This window comes from Nicotiana tabacum, chromosome 8 (genome assembly GCF_000715075.1).
Source record: "Nicotiana tabacum cultivar K326 chromosome 8, ASM71507v2, whole genome shotgun sequence".
Classification (NCBI taxonomy): Eukaryota; Viridiplantae; Streptophyta; class Magnoliopsida; order Solanales; family Solanaceae; genus Nicotiana; species Nicotiana tabacum.
This window is the reverse complement of record NC_134087.1, coordinates 1,190,250-1,207,366: the sequence shown is the minus strand read 5'-3', so window position 1 is coordinate 1,207,366 and position 17,117 is coordinate 1,190,250. Positions and strand designations below refer to the sequence as shown.

General features: G+C 36.4%; 1 protein-coding gene and 1 pseudogene across 2 annotated transcripts; both read left to right on the top strand.

Moving 5' to 3' along the window:
- The first annotated feature begins 5 nt into the window (after nt 1-5).
- LOC107775399 (GDSL lipase-like) lies at nt 6-6,457 on the top strand (annotated as a pseudogene).
- Nucleotides 6,458-7,121: 664 nt separating this feature from the next.
- On the top strand, nt 7,122-12,181 carry LOC107785414 (GDSL lipase-like). 2 transcript variants are annotated; one of them, XM_075218875.1, is made up of 6 exons: nt 7,122-7,712; nt 9,191-9,325; nt 9,782-9,903; nt 10,580-10,804; nt 10,960-11,227; nt 11,569-12,181. In XM_075218875.1, exons 1-6 carry the CDS (start codon nt 7,595-7,597, stop codon nt 11,808-11,810), a joined length of 1,110 nt encoding a protein of 369 aa, XP_075074976.1. In that variant the 5' UTR covers nt 7,122-7,594; the 3' UTR covers nt 11,811-12,181. The 2 variants fall into 2 exon arrangements, with proteins under 2 accessions (XP_075074976.1, XP_016462205.1); XM_016606719.2 differs by having other exon boundaries at nt 7,122-9,325.
- Nucleotides 12,182-17,117: the final 4,936 nt, after the last annotated feature.

Below are 17,117 nucleotides of genomic sequence, written 5' to 3'. Positions count from 1 at the left end.
GGTCAATATATTCTTCTTGCTTACTTATCCAACAATAGTAACACAAGCTTTGTATACGTATATCTTGAGCACCCCTTCGACGAGAGGCGGATGCAGTGACTGATATTGAGTTTTGAAGCATAAATTATGTGTAAAAATATGATAAAATTATAGTAATAAATAGTAAATTATGTGTAAAAATTCACTAAAAATATAATAAATAAAGTAGTAAATATTAATTGGTAACTTTAAAAATACAATAGTAATGTTAGGGGATAAAACTCACATATTTTAAATTTTGAATCTGCCTCTATTTGGGCAAAGCCTTCCTAAAATTCTATCTCCTACTTCCTCTTCTTTTGACTTTCTTATTTTGGCTGCTGCGAAAAATGTAGTCTCGAAAAATGACAAACTGGAAAGTCCTCAACTCAATCATTTTCAGAATTAAAAAAATGAATTTTTATGCCAATAATTCACCCAGCCAACAGTTTTGAATTAACAGTGTAATTCATTCTGCACCCCACTAATATCTTCAAGTGGTTTACTTGTTTATGTACTCCAATGGCTTTAATTTCAGGCTTGTTTTACTTGTGCATATTTGTTTTGGTTGCATGTTTTACTTGCCCAATTGTGTGTATTAGCAGACCTCAAGCTGCCCTCTTCGTGTTCGGCGATTCACTGTTTGATCCTGGGAATAATAACTACATCAATACCACCACTGAATTCCAAGCAAATTGGCGGCCATATGGAGAATCATACTTCAAATACCCTACCGGCAGGTTCTGTGATGGACGCCTTATCCCTGATTTTATCGGTAATTTCATATTTTTATATGGCGTTTTGGTCAATTATTTGATAAGTCTTTTGAACAAATATTCTGCGAGTGTTTTAATGGAAAATACTGTAACTTTCAGCCAATTATGGGAAACAACCTAACTTCCACAAATTGCTAATTGGTTAAATTAATTAACTTTGCATTGAATAACCTAATTTCGACAAAGGACTAGTTAATCAATTAATATGTTTCTAAAATAGTTGGCGTAAGCATATGGATCGTGTTTATCCATTCAGTTTGTATTTCTGTTTAAACTGTTGTGATTTTGCTTTCCTTGAGCCGAGGGTCTAACAGAAACAGCCTCTTTACCTGCGTAAGGTAGTAAGGTAGGGTTAAGGTATGTGTATACACTATCTTCCCCAGACCCCACTTGTGAGATTATAGTAGCGATGCTGTTGTTGTTGTGTATAAATTCAGTTCTCACATTGGTACACGAAATGAGTTGCTATTTTCTTATCAGGTTTATGATCAACTATGTTATGCGAAAGGAAGTTAGGTGACTTTCCACATATAAACGGGAGATCCACCCTTTAGATAGATATTCTATAGTCATCTTAAAAACTTTGATTGCAATGTGCCTACGAGAATTATTTGGCTACGGAGGCATGAGGTGATGGAACTTTGAATATTGATTGTATATTTGCAGCTGAATATGCTAATTTGCCATTGATTCCATCATACTTTCACATTGGCAAGCAACACTTCGTTCATGGGGTGAACTTTGCATCAGGCTCTGCTGGTTGCTTGGCCGAAACCCATCGTGGTTTTGTAAGTGACATTTCCTTTTTTGCTTTAGTTTTATTTGTAAGTGACGATTCCTTTGAATTAGTTCTATGTAATCCATGTTTGAAATTGATAATTAAATCAATTTAGGGTGGAAGTCTTCGATTTAATTGGTTTCATATAAGCTCTTATTAAAGTAATAGAAAGAAAATCTTTCAAGGCTTTTGAAAAGTGTTTTTCCTATCCTTCCCACCTATTCCTGTTTGACCATGCAAAGTTTATTGAAGAATTTGTTGAAAGTGCCTTCTCAAAGAAACTTCTTGAGGAACCTCATATATACTCACAGAACATTAGAATTACAACTTCCAAACTCGTCTTTGAAACTTCTTCTCAGGAATACATCTACCGAAAACTTCTCCAAGTGGTCCAAACGCAATAACACTACAAACTTTTTACCTTCCAAAAGTGTCTGTCATGTGTCGAATTATTACAAATGAACTTGTAAGTTGTAATGTGATAAGTTTCTCTACTGTTAAACAAGTAAAAGGTCTTTACTAGTCTGATCTACTAAGAGGTGCAAGTTTAAGTTTTTTTTCTCAATCACACGTATGGATACTTAACTGCTTGATGGTGAAAAAGAGTTTATTCTCATTTGTAAAACTAACATTCTTAGTTAATGTTGTATAAGAAATAAATTTTAATTTTCAATCACTTGCCAAATATTTTTACTTAAAGTTTGACTTTGTGTAGCATTTCAACGTTTTATACTTTGCATTCATCAAACAGGCTCAAGTCTATTTGTATAATACTCTGCATGCTATTTTGTGTTCAGGATAAGATTCTTACGTAACTTATTTGATAAGAAGATTGTTAAATAACCATAATTCCTTCTATGTCAAATTCTGCAAGTTACTTACTATTACCAGGACTTGTTTATCTCTAAAATATTGGTTCCATTTGACAGGTTATAGATCTCAAAACACAGTTGAAATATTTCAAAAATGTGGTGGAAATATTGAAGAAGGTGGGAGAAACGGAATCCAAACAAATCCTCTCCAGTGCTGTATATATTTTTAGCATTGGCAATAATGATTATTTGGCTCCTCTCTTAACAAATTCGACTATTCCATATCCTGAGAGAGAATATCTTCAGATGATTATGGGCAATTTGACATCTGTTTTGAAGGTAATGAACTCGTTGATTCAACCTAAAATTTTCGTCATTCTTTGGAGTTAATTTTACAATTTATCTATTTGAGACTGGGAAGTATTTGCTAAGTGATGAGTGTTTTCATTTTTTCGTCCATTTTAGAAAAGTGTATATTTTAATGATACGAATGGCTTTGACCAAAGCAAATCAAAATTTGTAATTTATTTGGGATGAATTCATATATTGTTGTTTTCTTTTTCTGTGAAATAATGACAAATTAAAACTTCTGTGTTAAATTCTTTTGTTTGCCAAATTTGAGTTTGTTTTCATGCTCTAGGTTGAGTATTGTCTAGAGAGTAGCTAGACTAATTCGTTGCACTTTCTTAAATTAATGCAACAGGGAATTTACAGGGAGGGAGGGAGAAAATTTGCCCTACTTAATATGGTTCCCATAGGTTGTCTCCCTTATATTAGGGCTCTTAATGCTCAAAGAGGAGTTAAGAATGGCGATTTCATAGAGGAGGTCACAAACTTGGTGAAAATGCATAATTTGGCTCTCCCAGGAATTCTCAAGCAACTGAAGAAGCAATCGCCTGGACTTAAAGTATACATTATTCAACTTGTTCAAAGTATTTGCAGAAAGCATTGATAATCCAACAAAATATGGTATGTTTTATCTCATCAAACTCAAAATCACCTCTCTTTAGTTTTGTTTCTATTTTCTGCAGCATAGCAAATATGGTAATAAGTAGTATAGGTTTTTTCTTTACTGTCTTTTCCATCCCATGTTTGCACTTTGTCAGAAATTTTATTGCCCTGCTCATAGAATAGAATGTGGGTTTTATATCTTAATCGGTTAAATCATATGTTGATGCAATGCTCATATCACAATGCGATGATACTGACAATGTAAAGGAAGTACAAAGTAAAATGTTTAATTATCATCTAAAGAATGTTTCCTTAGTTTACTTACAATTTTGCTTTTGTTTAGGTTTTAAGACATCAAAGACGGCTTGTTGTGGGACTGGTCCATTTCGAGGGAATTATAGTTGTGGAGGTAAGAGGCAGGTAAAAAAGTATGAGCTATGTAAAAACGTAAAAGATTACTTGTTTTTCGACTCATTTCATCCCACTGAGCTGGCCTACCAACAACACGCCGAATTACTCTGGAATGGAACTCCAGATGTTGTTGCACCTTACAACCTAAAATCTTTTATTGAACTTTCAACATAACCTGATGGTGGCATTGCTGGGATTGTTTCTTTAATTCATATTAAAGGATAGAAGCAAAAAGGAATGTGAAATTTGATGCTAAAAGAGCTAGATCTCTACCTTGTTCTTCCGTTCCTTTTCTGTTCAATTTAGGAAGACTCAATCTTCAGATTTGAGGAGATGCCGTCATATCTCAGTCTTCATGATTGAACAAAAAGTCGGGAATTAGTTGGAATTATGCAATGTACATTTGAGTTCTATATATCAATGGATAAGGATTTGTAAAAGAATGTCCTTTTTATTAGGGAAGTGATTGGGATTAATAAACCTTCCCCTTTTTTCTGTGTCTCTTGCGTTGTTCTTCTACGGTCAGCTTTCTTTCTCTGTAGTCTGGCATTGCTCCATCATTGGACCTTGAAAAGATGAACGTGCCCAGAGATGGCAAGCATACCCAGTACATCTGCATCAGGCATCATCTAATATCCTCTGCTAAAACTATAGTTCCAAAAAGAGTTGAAGAAAAAGAACATGAACAAAAACAACCCTTTCCTGCCTTCCTTTATGTTTAAAGAAAACAAAAAACATGTTTGGGTGATTGTTTGATTTCTTAAAACCCGATACTATGTTTTTGCAAATGCAGCTTCAGAGTAATTCCATTGTTTGTGCGGACATTGGCATTTGAATTAGTATCTGCTTGTCTCTGAAAACAATCCTTTAAACAGGAAATGAGCATAGCTTGAGATCTTTGTTGTCTTGCTTCTCTTGTTATTTTTCTCTTTTTGGTTTCTCTCCTGGTATCCGGCAGTGGTGTCAAAGGCGTGCTTAAAGCGCGCTTAAGCTCTAAAGCGAGGCTCAAAACATGTTGAGCGCTTCACCTCGCTTTGCGGGCGCTTTAGTGCCGCATCAAGGCTCTAAGGCATACTTTTCCTTGCCAATGAGTGTAATCCTGAAAAGACGACACTAAACAATTGATATATCACTTCATCGTAATTTTTTTTCAATTTTTTTGTCCATATATTTGTTATTCATGCTTAGGAGTGGCAAACGGGCGGGTTGGGTCAGATATGGTTCGGGTCGAAAACGGGTAATGAAAAAACGAATAAATTATCCGACCCGACCCATATTTAATACGGATAAAAAACGGGTTAACCGGCGGATAATATGGGTAACCATATTATCCATGACTTCTTGCATATGATCACTTTTTGGAGAATTCTTAGTCTCCCTAACTTGAGGAACCCCCACTTTGAGGTTTTACAAATGTAAAAGTTAGACCCATTGGTTATCCATTTTCTAAATGGATAATATGGTTCTTATCCATATTTGACCCATTTTTAAATAGTTCATTATCCAACCCATTTTTTAAAGGATAATATGGGTGGTTAACTATTTTCTTTGAACCATTTTGCCATCCCTATTCATGCTTATAATTATTGGTCTTGGACTACATATACATATTTTTACTTTTTCTCCAGTTGCGCCTTTTTTTCATTAAAGCCCACGCTTTATTTGCGCTTAAAGCTCCAACGGACCTTAGGGCTTTTTTGCGCTTTTCGCCTTTGATAACACTGGTGTCCGGTACCCGCATTAGGTCCCCGACTAATCCGGATTCTCACCGCGTAAGGCCCATTAAAGGGGAAACACTCCCTACAGGATGTCTTGTTTCTCAGAATTCATTGTCAGTAGTTTAGATTCTAGAAAGCATGCTCCTCTTGTAAATTATAAATGGGTCTCATTGTTCTGAAGTACTGCCCCATGGAGTTGTTTCACTTGAAAAAATCAGACACAAGTTTCCAAGATATTCAATAGGAAAAATGATGTTCCAGAGAACAGACTGCTGTTATGAGGTGACTTGTGAATTGACTGATTGCTAGAACTTGGCTTTACCGTACCACTGCAAAGCATCAGTCAAGAAGTAAGTCCAGAACATTTCTATGCCGATGGTGGATATACAGTCAGTGGTGGTCTCTGGAACGATCTACTAAAGGTATGCTCATAAACACTATCTATTTCTTAGGGTTGGTCTAAGTATAGGTGGTGCCAAGAATGCTGGCACTGTTGAAGCGTGTTGTGTACCGAACATTCCTTTGCATCATCTTTGATGACCTCACTTATATATTATCAACACAAGGTAAGGGATTTCAACACACACTTGCAAAACCTAAAGATTGGATTCTCTCAAATGTGCAGCCGCACTTAATTCCTCTGAGGCACTGAAGAACAAAGCAGCAACAGAACAAATCCCAACATTGATTATATCATGTATCCTTTAGTATTGTTGTGTCTTTGTTTTGTATTATTAAATTGTAATTCCTATACAGCTTTTAAGAAACATTCATAGGACATCTTTTAAACCATTATCATTGTGGTTGTTTTGACTAGAATTAGTCAAGTGTGTAGCTTTGTAATAGAGTTATTACAAAGAGGCTTACAATATATTTATTGTAAAAAAGTGAGGGATTAAGAGTTTAATTCCTAGATTGTAATAGGTTGTAATCTAAAGTTTGCTCAGTTAGTGAAATTGAAATCCTACTAGTGTAGGTCGTGGTTTTTAATCATGTGAGCTTGGAGTTTTCCACGTAAATATCGTTATGATCTTTACTCACTGCTGTGTACTATGGGAACTGATATAGAACCAGGATCTCTATATAGTTTGATGGACTCTTAGCTTACATCAGTTCCCGGTTTCCACCAACATATGACTCTGTGGAAATAGCTCAATATGCTCAATCCCCCAACCTGCGGTGGAGGTGCTCTACCACTACAGCAAACCTCACTCGTCAAACAATGGGTTTTAGTTTTCATTTTGGTTGATAGACAAGATAAGGAAAATCTGAATGAACCAAACTCTAAATTTGAATTCACAAGTTTAGTCAAAGAATGAGAAATATAGGTTAATCTCTTCTTTTCAAATATTATGAGGAAATTTAGTTGGATAAGACTAAGACATTCTACCTTCTACATGTCTCTATTTTTCTGTCAATGTTCAAAGAGGTTCTTAAGCAAGAAATCATCCTATAAAGAAACGACGAAATTAAGTTTGTAAATCTGAATATACACAAAACTCTCCAACTGGTTTTTCAAAAACTGTTTCAATTATACCAATAGCTTTGAGCTCAAGCTTGTTTCACCTCTGCATATTTGTTTTGGTTGCATGTTTTACTTACCCAATTGTGTGTAGTAGCAATTCTGAAAGACACCAAGCTGCCCTTTACGTGTTCGGTGATTCACTGTTCGATCCTGGGAATAATAACTATATCAATACCATTACTCAATTCCGAGTAAATTGGTGGCCATATGGAAAATCATTCTTCAAGTACCCTACCGGCAGGTTCTGTGATGGACGTCTTATCTCTGATTTCATCGGTACAATTTAATGGCGATTTGTCAATTGTTCGTAAAGTGTTTAGAAATATTTTTGAATCAGTGCATAAAAATAGTTGGCATCAGCTATGTATATGAATCATTTCCGTTCTACTCACAAGGGTTGTTTTGCTATATTATATGGAGACATGAGGTGATGAGGAGACTTCGATTTTTTATCGTATTAATTTGCAGCTGAATATGCTAAATTGCCATTGATTCCACTGTATTTTCAAATTGGCAAAGCAACATTTTGTTCATGGGGTAAACTTTGCATCTATGTTGCGCGGACTCTACAAAATGTAGCCGCACCCGTGTCGGATCCTTCAAAAATGCACTACTATTGGAGGATCCGACACGTATCCTGCCACATTTTCGAAGAGTCCGAGCAACATAGCTTTGCATCAGCCGGTTCTGGCGTTTCGAATGAAACCAATCGTCGCTTTTTAAGTAAGATTTCCTTTGACCTATGTGTATTTCTTGTTTGAATTTGATAGTTAAATCAATATAGGTTGGAAGTTCTTGCTTGTTTATGTATCTTAAAATAATGATTCCATATCAAGAGATTTTCAGTTGTGGAGGCAAGAGGCAGGTAAAACAGTACGAGTTATGTGAAAATGTGAAAGATTACTTGTTTTTCGACTCTTATCATCCCACTGAGCTGACCTACCAATATTACGCTGAATTACTGTGGAATGGAAATCCAGATGTCGTAGCCCCTTATAACTTAAAATCCTTTTTTGAACTTTCAACATAACGTGATGGTGTCACCGGAGGAATCACGTTGTTAATGCCTACTAAAGGAAAGAAGAATAAAATGTAAAACATTTATGTTAAAGAGCTTAATGTCTACTATTTTTACTGTTCTTTTTTTGTTCAATTTATGAAGAATGTCAATCTTTAGTTTTGATGAAATGACTTCAGACCTCAGTCTTTCATTACTAAACTAAAAATCAGAAATTAGTTGGAATCATAATATCTACTTTTCATTTGTATATGCAATTGGAGAAGGATATATGAAAGAATGTCCTTTTGATTAGGGAAAGTTATTGTAAGATACATAAAACTTCCCCTCTTTGTCTGTTCTTTTACTTTGTTCTTATGTAGTCAGCTTTGTTTCTCTGTAGTCAGCCATTGCACCATTATTGGACCTTGAAAAGCTGAATGTATCTGGAGATAGCAAGCATAGTCAGTACTTTTGCATCAGGGATGGGGGGGGGGGGAGGTAGGGACCAAAATAATTCAGACTTATTCCCTTCTTGCTTTGTTTAAGTTAGGGAGAGGGCATTGTACTAATTCAGACTCATAAAGTCGATGTATATTTTTAAATAAGGATCCCTATTTATTACAAAGTCAGATCATTAAATTGAAGAAAGTGAATGAGTCATCTCTATTGTTTTTGTTCCTTTGGTCTCCCATGGGGTGGATTTGAACCGATGACTTACTCTAAATTCTATCACCTCCTCCATCTTCCTTTTGTTTCTTACTAATATCTGGCTGCTGCCACACTTTACTTTACAATGGAAAATGTTGAAAGAAATGGTCTGGGAAATGCCTCACGCAAACATTTATTAAATGAAAATGGAACTGTTCGTAACTCAATAATATTCATTAAAAAAATGAGTTTTATGACATCGACTTCAGCCAGCCAACACTCTTTCTATAGAAAGTAGTCTTACACAAAGTGGTACCAAACTAGTATATATTTAGAATGTATTTCCATTTCAATGCAATTATAAACCAAACTCATCTCCAAGCTATTGGTCGTTCAGAAACTTGTTCAAGTACTCTAATGGCTTTGAGCTCAAGCTTGTTTCACTACTGCGGGCTCTGCATCTTTGTTTTGATTGCTTGTTTTACTAGCCCAATTGTCTCTATTGGCAGTCATGAAAAATCTCAAGCTGCCCTCTTCGTGTTTGGTGATTCAGTGTTCGATCCTGGGAATAATAACTACATCAATACCATTACTGACTTCCAAGCAAATTTTCGGCCATATGGAGAATCATTCTTCAAGCACCCTACTGGAAGGTTCTCTGATGGACGTCTCATTCCTGATTTTATCGGTAAATTTATGTCGTTAGTTTGGTCAATTGCTATATGAATCATTGTACCTATTCCATTTCACTTAAATTCTTTAATTGATGCACCCCCTGCTCTCTAAGGATCGTTAATGGTTCATGTACTTATCTTATGTATCCCTAGTTTTTAGAGGATTTATGATCATTATATTGACAAGAGAGAGTTGTTCAAGTGGTAAGCACCCCCACCTCCAACCCTGAGGTTGTGGGAGCAAAATATACTACTTTTATGCTGACAGCTCTCAACTTGCACGGCTATTATCTTTTATCTGGTTTTGTGAGAAGAAGTTAAGTAACTTTCCGCAAATTACAAAAGGGAGATCCACTACTTAGATGGATTGTACAGTCATCTTACAAAATTTGATTGCAATGCACCTGCAAGAATTATTTTGCTATGGAGATAAGTGGTAATTAGACTTTGATTTTTGGTCATATTTTCAGCTGAATATGCTAAATTGCCATTGATTCCATCATATTTCCAAATTGGCAAGCAACATTTTGTTCATGGGGTAAACTTTGCATCAGGCGGTTCTGGTGTTTTGGTCGAAACCCTACGTGGCTTTGTAAGTGACATTTCCTTTGACTAATTACTTCCATGTAATTCTTGTTTGACGGTAAGCTGGGTTGCTCTGATGGTAAGCAACCCCCACTTCCAACCGAGAGGTTGTGAGTTCGAGTCTCCCCAAGAGCAAGGTGGGAAGTTCTTGGAGGGAAGGATGTCGGGGGTCTATTTGGAAACAGTCTCTCTACCCTAGGGTAGGGGTAAGGTCTGCGTACACACTACCCTCCCCAGACCCCACTAAGTGGGATTATACTGGGTTGTTGTTGTTGTTGTTGTTGTTGTGTAATTCTTGTTTGAATAGTTATATCAATATATGTGTACGATAGATGTTTTTTTATATGATTGGTTTCCTATAAGCTCTCACTAAATTTAGAGTAGGAAAATCTTTCAAAGCTTTTGAAAAGTGTTTATGATATATTTCTCCCAGCCTATTCTCATTTGACCATGCTTATAATAAATAAATAAATTTTAACCTTAAATAGCATGCCGAATTATTTTCACTTAAAGTCGTGTAAGATTTCAAAATTCTATACTTCGCATTCATCAAACTAGCTCAAAGTCTAACTTTAGTTCCTTCTATTTCGTATGTGCAAGTCGCTTGTAATTAGCAAAATAAATTAGTATTACTAAGACTTGTCTATATATCTCTGAAACATAATATTGAGTCGGTTTGACAGGTAATAGATCTTAAAACACAGTTGAAACATTTTAAAAAAGTGGCAAAATTGTTGAAGAAGAAGGTCGGGGCAACAGAGTCCAAACGAATCATCTCCAGTGCTGTATATATACTTAGCACTGGCAATAATGATTTTTTGATTCCTGTTTTAGCAAATTCGCCTATTCCATATCCTGAGAGGGAATATCTACAGATGATTATGGGCAATTTGACATCTGTTTTGAAGGTATTGAACTCATAGATTCAACCTAATCTTTTTGGTATTAGATTTAATTTTATTTTTGGGAGAGTTGGAGTATTCCCTTTACATTGATTTTCTATACTCATGGCTAGAGAGCAGCTAGAATAATTCTTTGTACTTTCTTTAACTTAATGCTATAGGGAATTTACAAGAAAGGAGGGAGAAAATTTGTCATGTTTACTGCGGCTCCCTTAGGTTGTGTCCCTATAATTAGGGCGCTTAATGTTCAAAAGGGAGTTAAGAATGGCAATTGCATAGAGGAGGAGATCACAAACTCGGCGAAAATGTATAATTCAGCTCTCCCAAAAATGCTCAAACAACTGGAGAAGCAATTGCCTGGATTTAAGTTTACAATATTCAACTTCTTCAATGTATTTGCTGAAAGCATTGATAATCCGACAAAATATGGTATGTTCTATCTCATCAAAATCAAGTACATTTGTGTTCGATTATATATTCTGCACTGTTGATTTATATAAGAATAACAACCTATAACAAGAAGTATCATAGGTTGTTTCTTTATCCGTCTTTTCCATTCGGTGTTTGCACTGTCAGAAATTTCATGGCTTTGCTCACAAAATAGAATGTGATTCTTGAAACTTAATAGTTTGAATGACACGTTGGTATAATGCTCGTAACAAAATGCAATTACACAAACTATATAGAGAAAATGCAAAGTAAAATGTTAGATTATTACCAAAGAATGTTTCCTTAATCTTAATATACTTGCTATTTTTTATTGTGATTAGGTTTTAAGACATCAAAGACGGCTTGTTGTGGGTCGGGTCCATTTCGAGGGATTTTTAGTTGTGGAGGCAAGAGGCACGTAAAAGAGTACGAGTTATGTAAGAACGTGAAAGATTACTTGTTTTTCGATTCTGTTCACCCGACTGAGCTGGCCTACGAACAATACGCTGAATTACTGTGGAACGGAACAACAGATGTCGTTGCACCTTACAATCTAAAATCCTTTTTTGAACTTTCAACATAACGTGATGGTGGCAAGATGACTTCATATCTCAGTCCTTCGTACTTGAACAAAGTTGAGAAATTAGTTGAAAGTTACTTTAGTCATTTATGTATTAAATTTTATATAAAAAATTATATTTTAACTCATATTAGATTATGTTGAATTATGTCAAATTTCCATCCCACATCGGTGGGTTAAGGAGTTGGTGGGAAACTTTTCCCCTATAAAAGAAGGCTTAATGTTTAGGATTTAAATACACCTCTCATTTGCCTTCTCATCTGTTTAAGGCATTTGTATCTTCTCTCTTTAGTATTATTTCACTTGTATTTTTGGAGTGAAATAAAATATTGGTTGTGTCCGAGGAGTAGGCAAAATTAGCCGAACCTCGTAAATTCTGGTGTTCCCTTTATTGTTGTTTTATTGTCTTATTTATTATTTGGTGGCTGTCATAATTTTTGGTATAGTAGTTGTGACTTATTCACACTATATACATTTGGCTTCCGCAACAATTGGTATCAGAGCCAAGGTACTGTCTAAGTATGCTCTGTGGTTGCAGCATAGTCTGATCTTCCACATTAGAAAAGATTTATCTTGGTAACTGAGTCAAGGTTCTGTCTGAGTATGCTCTGTAGTTGCAGCTTAGTCTGATCTTCTACATCAGAAAGGAAATAATCTTGATTTGTGTCGTCAGTTATTAAATAATATTTGTGTCAAATATGGGAGACAATAAACAAGAAGAATCTACATCAAGTGTCAACAATACGTCATCATTGGCATCTTCGCTTATGACAAGAATTGTGTCAAATGCGAAATTTGCGGTAGAAATTTTTGACGGGTCCGGACATTTTGGGATGTGGCAAGGCGAGGTTCTAGATGTCCTTTTTCAACAAGGGCTAGATCTGGCCATTGAAGAAAAGAAACCAGATGTTATTGGAGAAGAAGATTGGAGAATTATCAACCGTGTTGCTTTCGGTACCATTCGATCCTACCTTGCTAGAGAGCAGAAATATCCATACACAAAGGAAACTTCTGCAAGTAAATTATGGAAAGCACTGGAGGATAAATTTTTGAAGAAAAATAGTCAAAATAAATTGTACATGAAGAAGAGACTGTTTCACTTCACCTATGTTCCTGGTACCACGATGAATGAACATATCACCAGTTTCAATAAGTTGGTCACAGATTTGCAAAATATGGATACAACTTATGATGATGGTGACTTGGCCTTGATGTTGTTGGCGTCACTTCCTGATGAGTACGAGCACCTTGAAACTACTCTACTCCATGGAAATGACGAAGTTTCTCTTAGAGAAGTTTGTTCGGCTTTGTACAGCTATGAACAAAGAAAGCGAGAAAAACAGAAGGGCAGAGAAGGAGAAGCACTATTTGTGAGGGGTCGTCCTCAAAGTCAAACGAGGACAAAGAAGGGAAGATCCAAGTCAAGATCCAGACCCAGCAAAGATGAATGTGCCTTTTGTCGAGAAAAAGGGCACTGGAAGAAAGACTGTCCGAAGTTGAAGAATAAGGCCAAACATAACAATGGAAAGGCCATTATGGATTCAAATGTAGCTGATTGTGATGATTCAGATTTCTCATTAGTTACAACAGAGTCATCAACATCATCAGACATATGGTTGATGGACTCGGCTTGTAGCTATCATATGTGTCCCAACAGGGACTGGTTCGTGGAATTTCAAGAAGGAGAATATGGAGTCGTCCACACAGCGGATAACAGCCCTCTTACCTCATATGGAATTGGTTCAGTACGATTAAGGAACCATGATGGAATGATCAGAACATTAACAGATGTTCGATATGTACCAGATTTGAAGAAGAATCTCATCTCTGTGGGAGCCCTGGAATCAAAAGGGTTTAAAATCATTGCAGAAAATGGAGTGATGAGAGTATGTTCCGGTGCACTAGTGGTAATGAAGGCTAATCGGAAGAATAATAATATGTACCGCTATCGTGGCAGTACAGTTATTGGGATAGCGACAGTAACATCCAGTGACGACAAAGAGGCAGAAGCAACCAAGCTATGGCACATGCGCTTGGGACATGCTGGAGAAAAATCCTTGAAAACTCTATCAGATCAAGGATTGTTAAAAGGAGTCAAGGCTTGCAACTTGGAGTTTTGTGAGCATTGTGTTAAAGGGAAACAGACAAGGGTTAAATTTGGTACAGCGATCCATAATACTAAAGGCATTTTGGATTATGTACACTCTGATGTTTGGGGTCCTTCCAAAACACCTTCATTGGGTGGGAAACACTATTTTGTAACCTTTGTTGATGATTTTTCCCGAAGAGTATGGGTGTATACAATGAAGAGCAAAGATGAAGTGTTGGGAATTTTTCTCAAATGGAAGACGATGGTGGAGAATCAGACAGGCAGGAGAATCAAGTGTATTCGCACAGACAATGGAGGTGAATACAAAAATGATCATTTCAATAAGGTCTGTGAAAATGATGGCATCGTCCGACACTTCACTGTTAGACATACACCACAACAGAATGGAGTGGCAGAACGTATGAACCGGACCTTGCTGGAGAAGGTACGGTGTATGTTGTCCAATGCTGGCTTGGGCAAAGAATTTTGGGCTGAGGCAATTACATATGCATGCCACCTCATTAATCGTCTACCATCTGCTGCTATTGATGGCAAGACACCATTTGAAAAATGGTACGGAAAACCTGCTGTAGATTATAACTCTTTGCACGTGTTTGGCTCAACTGCATATTATCATGTGACGGAGTCAAAATTGGATCCAAGGGCAAAGAAGGCTATTTTTATGGGAATTACTTCTGGAGTCAAAGGATATCGTTTATGGTGTCCTATGACAAAGAAAGTAATATTCAGCAGAGATGTTACCTTTAATGAATCTGCTATGGTAAATAAGGTAACAAAAGACACCAAACAAAATAAAGGTGCTTCTAAGCAGGTGGAGTTTGAGGGAAAATTTATTTTTCCTACACAAGAAGCAGATGAGGAAACAAATGAAGATTACCCTCTGGAAGGAGAGCCAGTAGAGGAGATTCCAACTCAGGAACCTCAACAACAACTTGAATCAATAGCAACCAGCAGGCCAAAAAGAACAATAACGAAACCTGTTCGTCTCATAGAGACGATTGCTTGTGCAACCTCAATTGTAGCTGATGATGTTCCTACTACTTATAAAGACGCTGTCCAAAGTTCAGAAGAAGATAAGTGGAGGATTGCCATGAATGATGAAATACAGTCCCTTCATCAGAATCATACATGGAGATTGGCCAATCTCCCGAAGGGAAAGAAAGCAATTGGGTGCAAATGAGTATTTGCAAAGAAGGAAGGATTTCCTAACCAAGTAGATGTTCGCTACAAAGCAAGATTGGTGGCCAAAGGATATGCTCAAAAGGAGGGAATTGATTACAATGAAGTGTTTTCTCCAGTTGTAAAACATTCCTCTATTAGAATTATGTTGGCTTTGGTAGCACAATTGGATTTGGAACTAGTTCATATGGATGTAAAAACTGCGTTTTTACATGGAAACTTGGAGGAGAAAATCTACATGACTCAGCCAGAAGGATTCAAAGTTGCTGGAAAAGAAAATATGGTGTGCAAACTTGAAAAATCGTTGTACGGATTGAAACAATCTTCTAGACAATGGTACAAGCGATTTGACGAGTTTATGTTGCGGCAAGGGTACAAGAGAAGCAAATACGATCATTGTGTGTATTTGCACAAGCTTAAAGATGGTTCCTTTGTATATCTTCTCCTATATATTGATGATATATTGATAGCTTCCAAGAATTTGGAAGAAATTGATAAGTTGAAGATTCAACTGAAGAAGGAGTTCGAGATGAAGGATTTGGGTGAGGCAAAGAAAATTCTTGGCATGGAGATAATTAGAGATAGACGTTCAAAGAAACTCTGTTTATCTCAAAAGGAATATTTGAAGAGAGTACTTCAACGTTTTGGCATAGATGACAAGACTAAGCCAGTTAGTACTCCACTTGCTTCCCATTTTAAGCTAAGTACTACTATGTCGCCAATGGATGAAGTTGAACGAAAGTATATGTCAAAGGTACCATACGCAAATGTTGTTGGTAGCTTGATGTATGCAATGGTTTGCACAAGGCCTGACATTTCACAAGTTGTTGGAGTTATTAGCAGATATATGCACAATCCAGGGAAGGAGCATTGGCAAGCTGTGAAGTGGATTCTACGGTATATTCATAATACTGTAGATGTCGGGTTAGTTTTTGAGCAGGAAGACAATCAGTCTGTAGTTGGATATTGTGACTCAGATTTTGCGGGTGATCTGGACAAACGAAGATCAACTACTGGTTATGTGTTTACTTTTGCAAAGGCACCAGTTAGTTGGAAGTCTACTTTGCAGTCAACAGTTGCTTTGTCTACAACAGAGGCAGAGTACATGGCTATTACAGAGGCTGTGAAGGAGGCAATTTGGCTTCAAGGATTGCTAAAGGAGCTTGGTGTTGAACAAAAAGGTATCACAATTTTTTATGATAGTCAAAGTGCTATTCAATTAGCGAAGAACCAAGTTTATCATGCAAGGACGAAGCACATTGATGTTCGGTATCATTTTGTACGAGAAATCATAGAAGAAGGTGGAGTCACGATGAAGAAAATTCATACTACGGAGAATCATGCTGATATGCTGACAAAGGTGGTGACTGCGGTCAAGTTTCAACATTGTTTGGATTTGATCAACATTGTTGAACACTGAAGATTGAAGATGAAGACACAACCAAAATTTGTTACCGAGAGAAAATTGAAGATGTGGAATTTTGCCAAGGTGGAGATTTGTTGAATTATGTCAAATTTCCATCCCACATCGGTGGGTTAAGGAGTTGGTGGGAAACTTTTCCCCTATAAAAGAAGGCTTAATGTTTAGGATTTAAATACACCTCTCATTTGCCTTCTCATCTGTTTAAGGCATTTGTATCTTCTCTCTTTAGTATTATTTCACTTGTATTTTTGGAGTGAAATAAAATATTGGTTGTGTCCGAGGAGTAGGCAAAATTAGCCGAACCTCGTAAATTCTGGTGTTCCTTTTATTGTTGTTTTATTGTCTTATTTATTATTTGATAGCTGTCATAATTTTTGGTATAGTAGTTGTCACTTATTCACACTATATACATTTGGCTTCCGCAACATTTATTTGGGAAGTCATATTGTGATTAATAAAGCTTCCCGTCTTTGTCTGTAGTATTTTTGCATCAAACATCATCAGATGTGATGTGCTAAAAACCGAAGTTCAAAAAAAGCTGAACAAAAGAGAACATGAACAAAAACAAGCCTTTTTTGGCTTCATTTACATTTAAAGA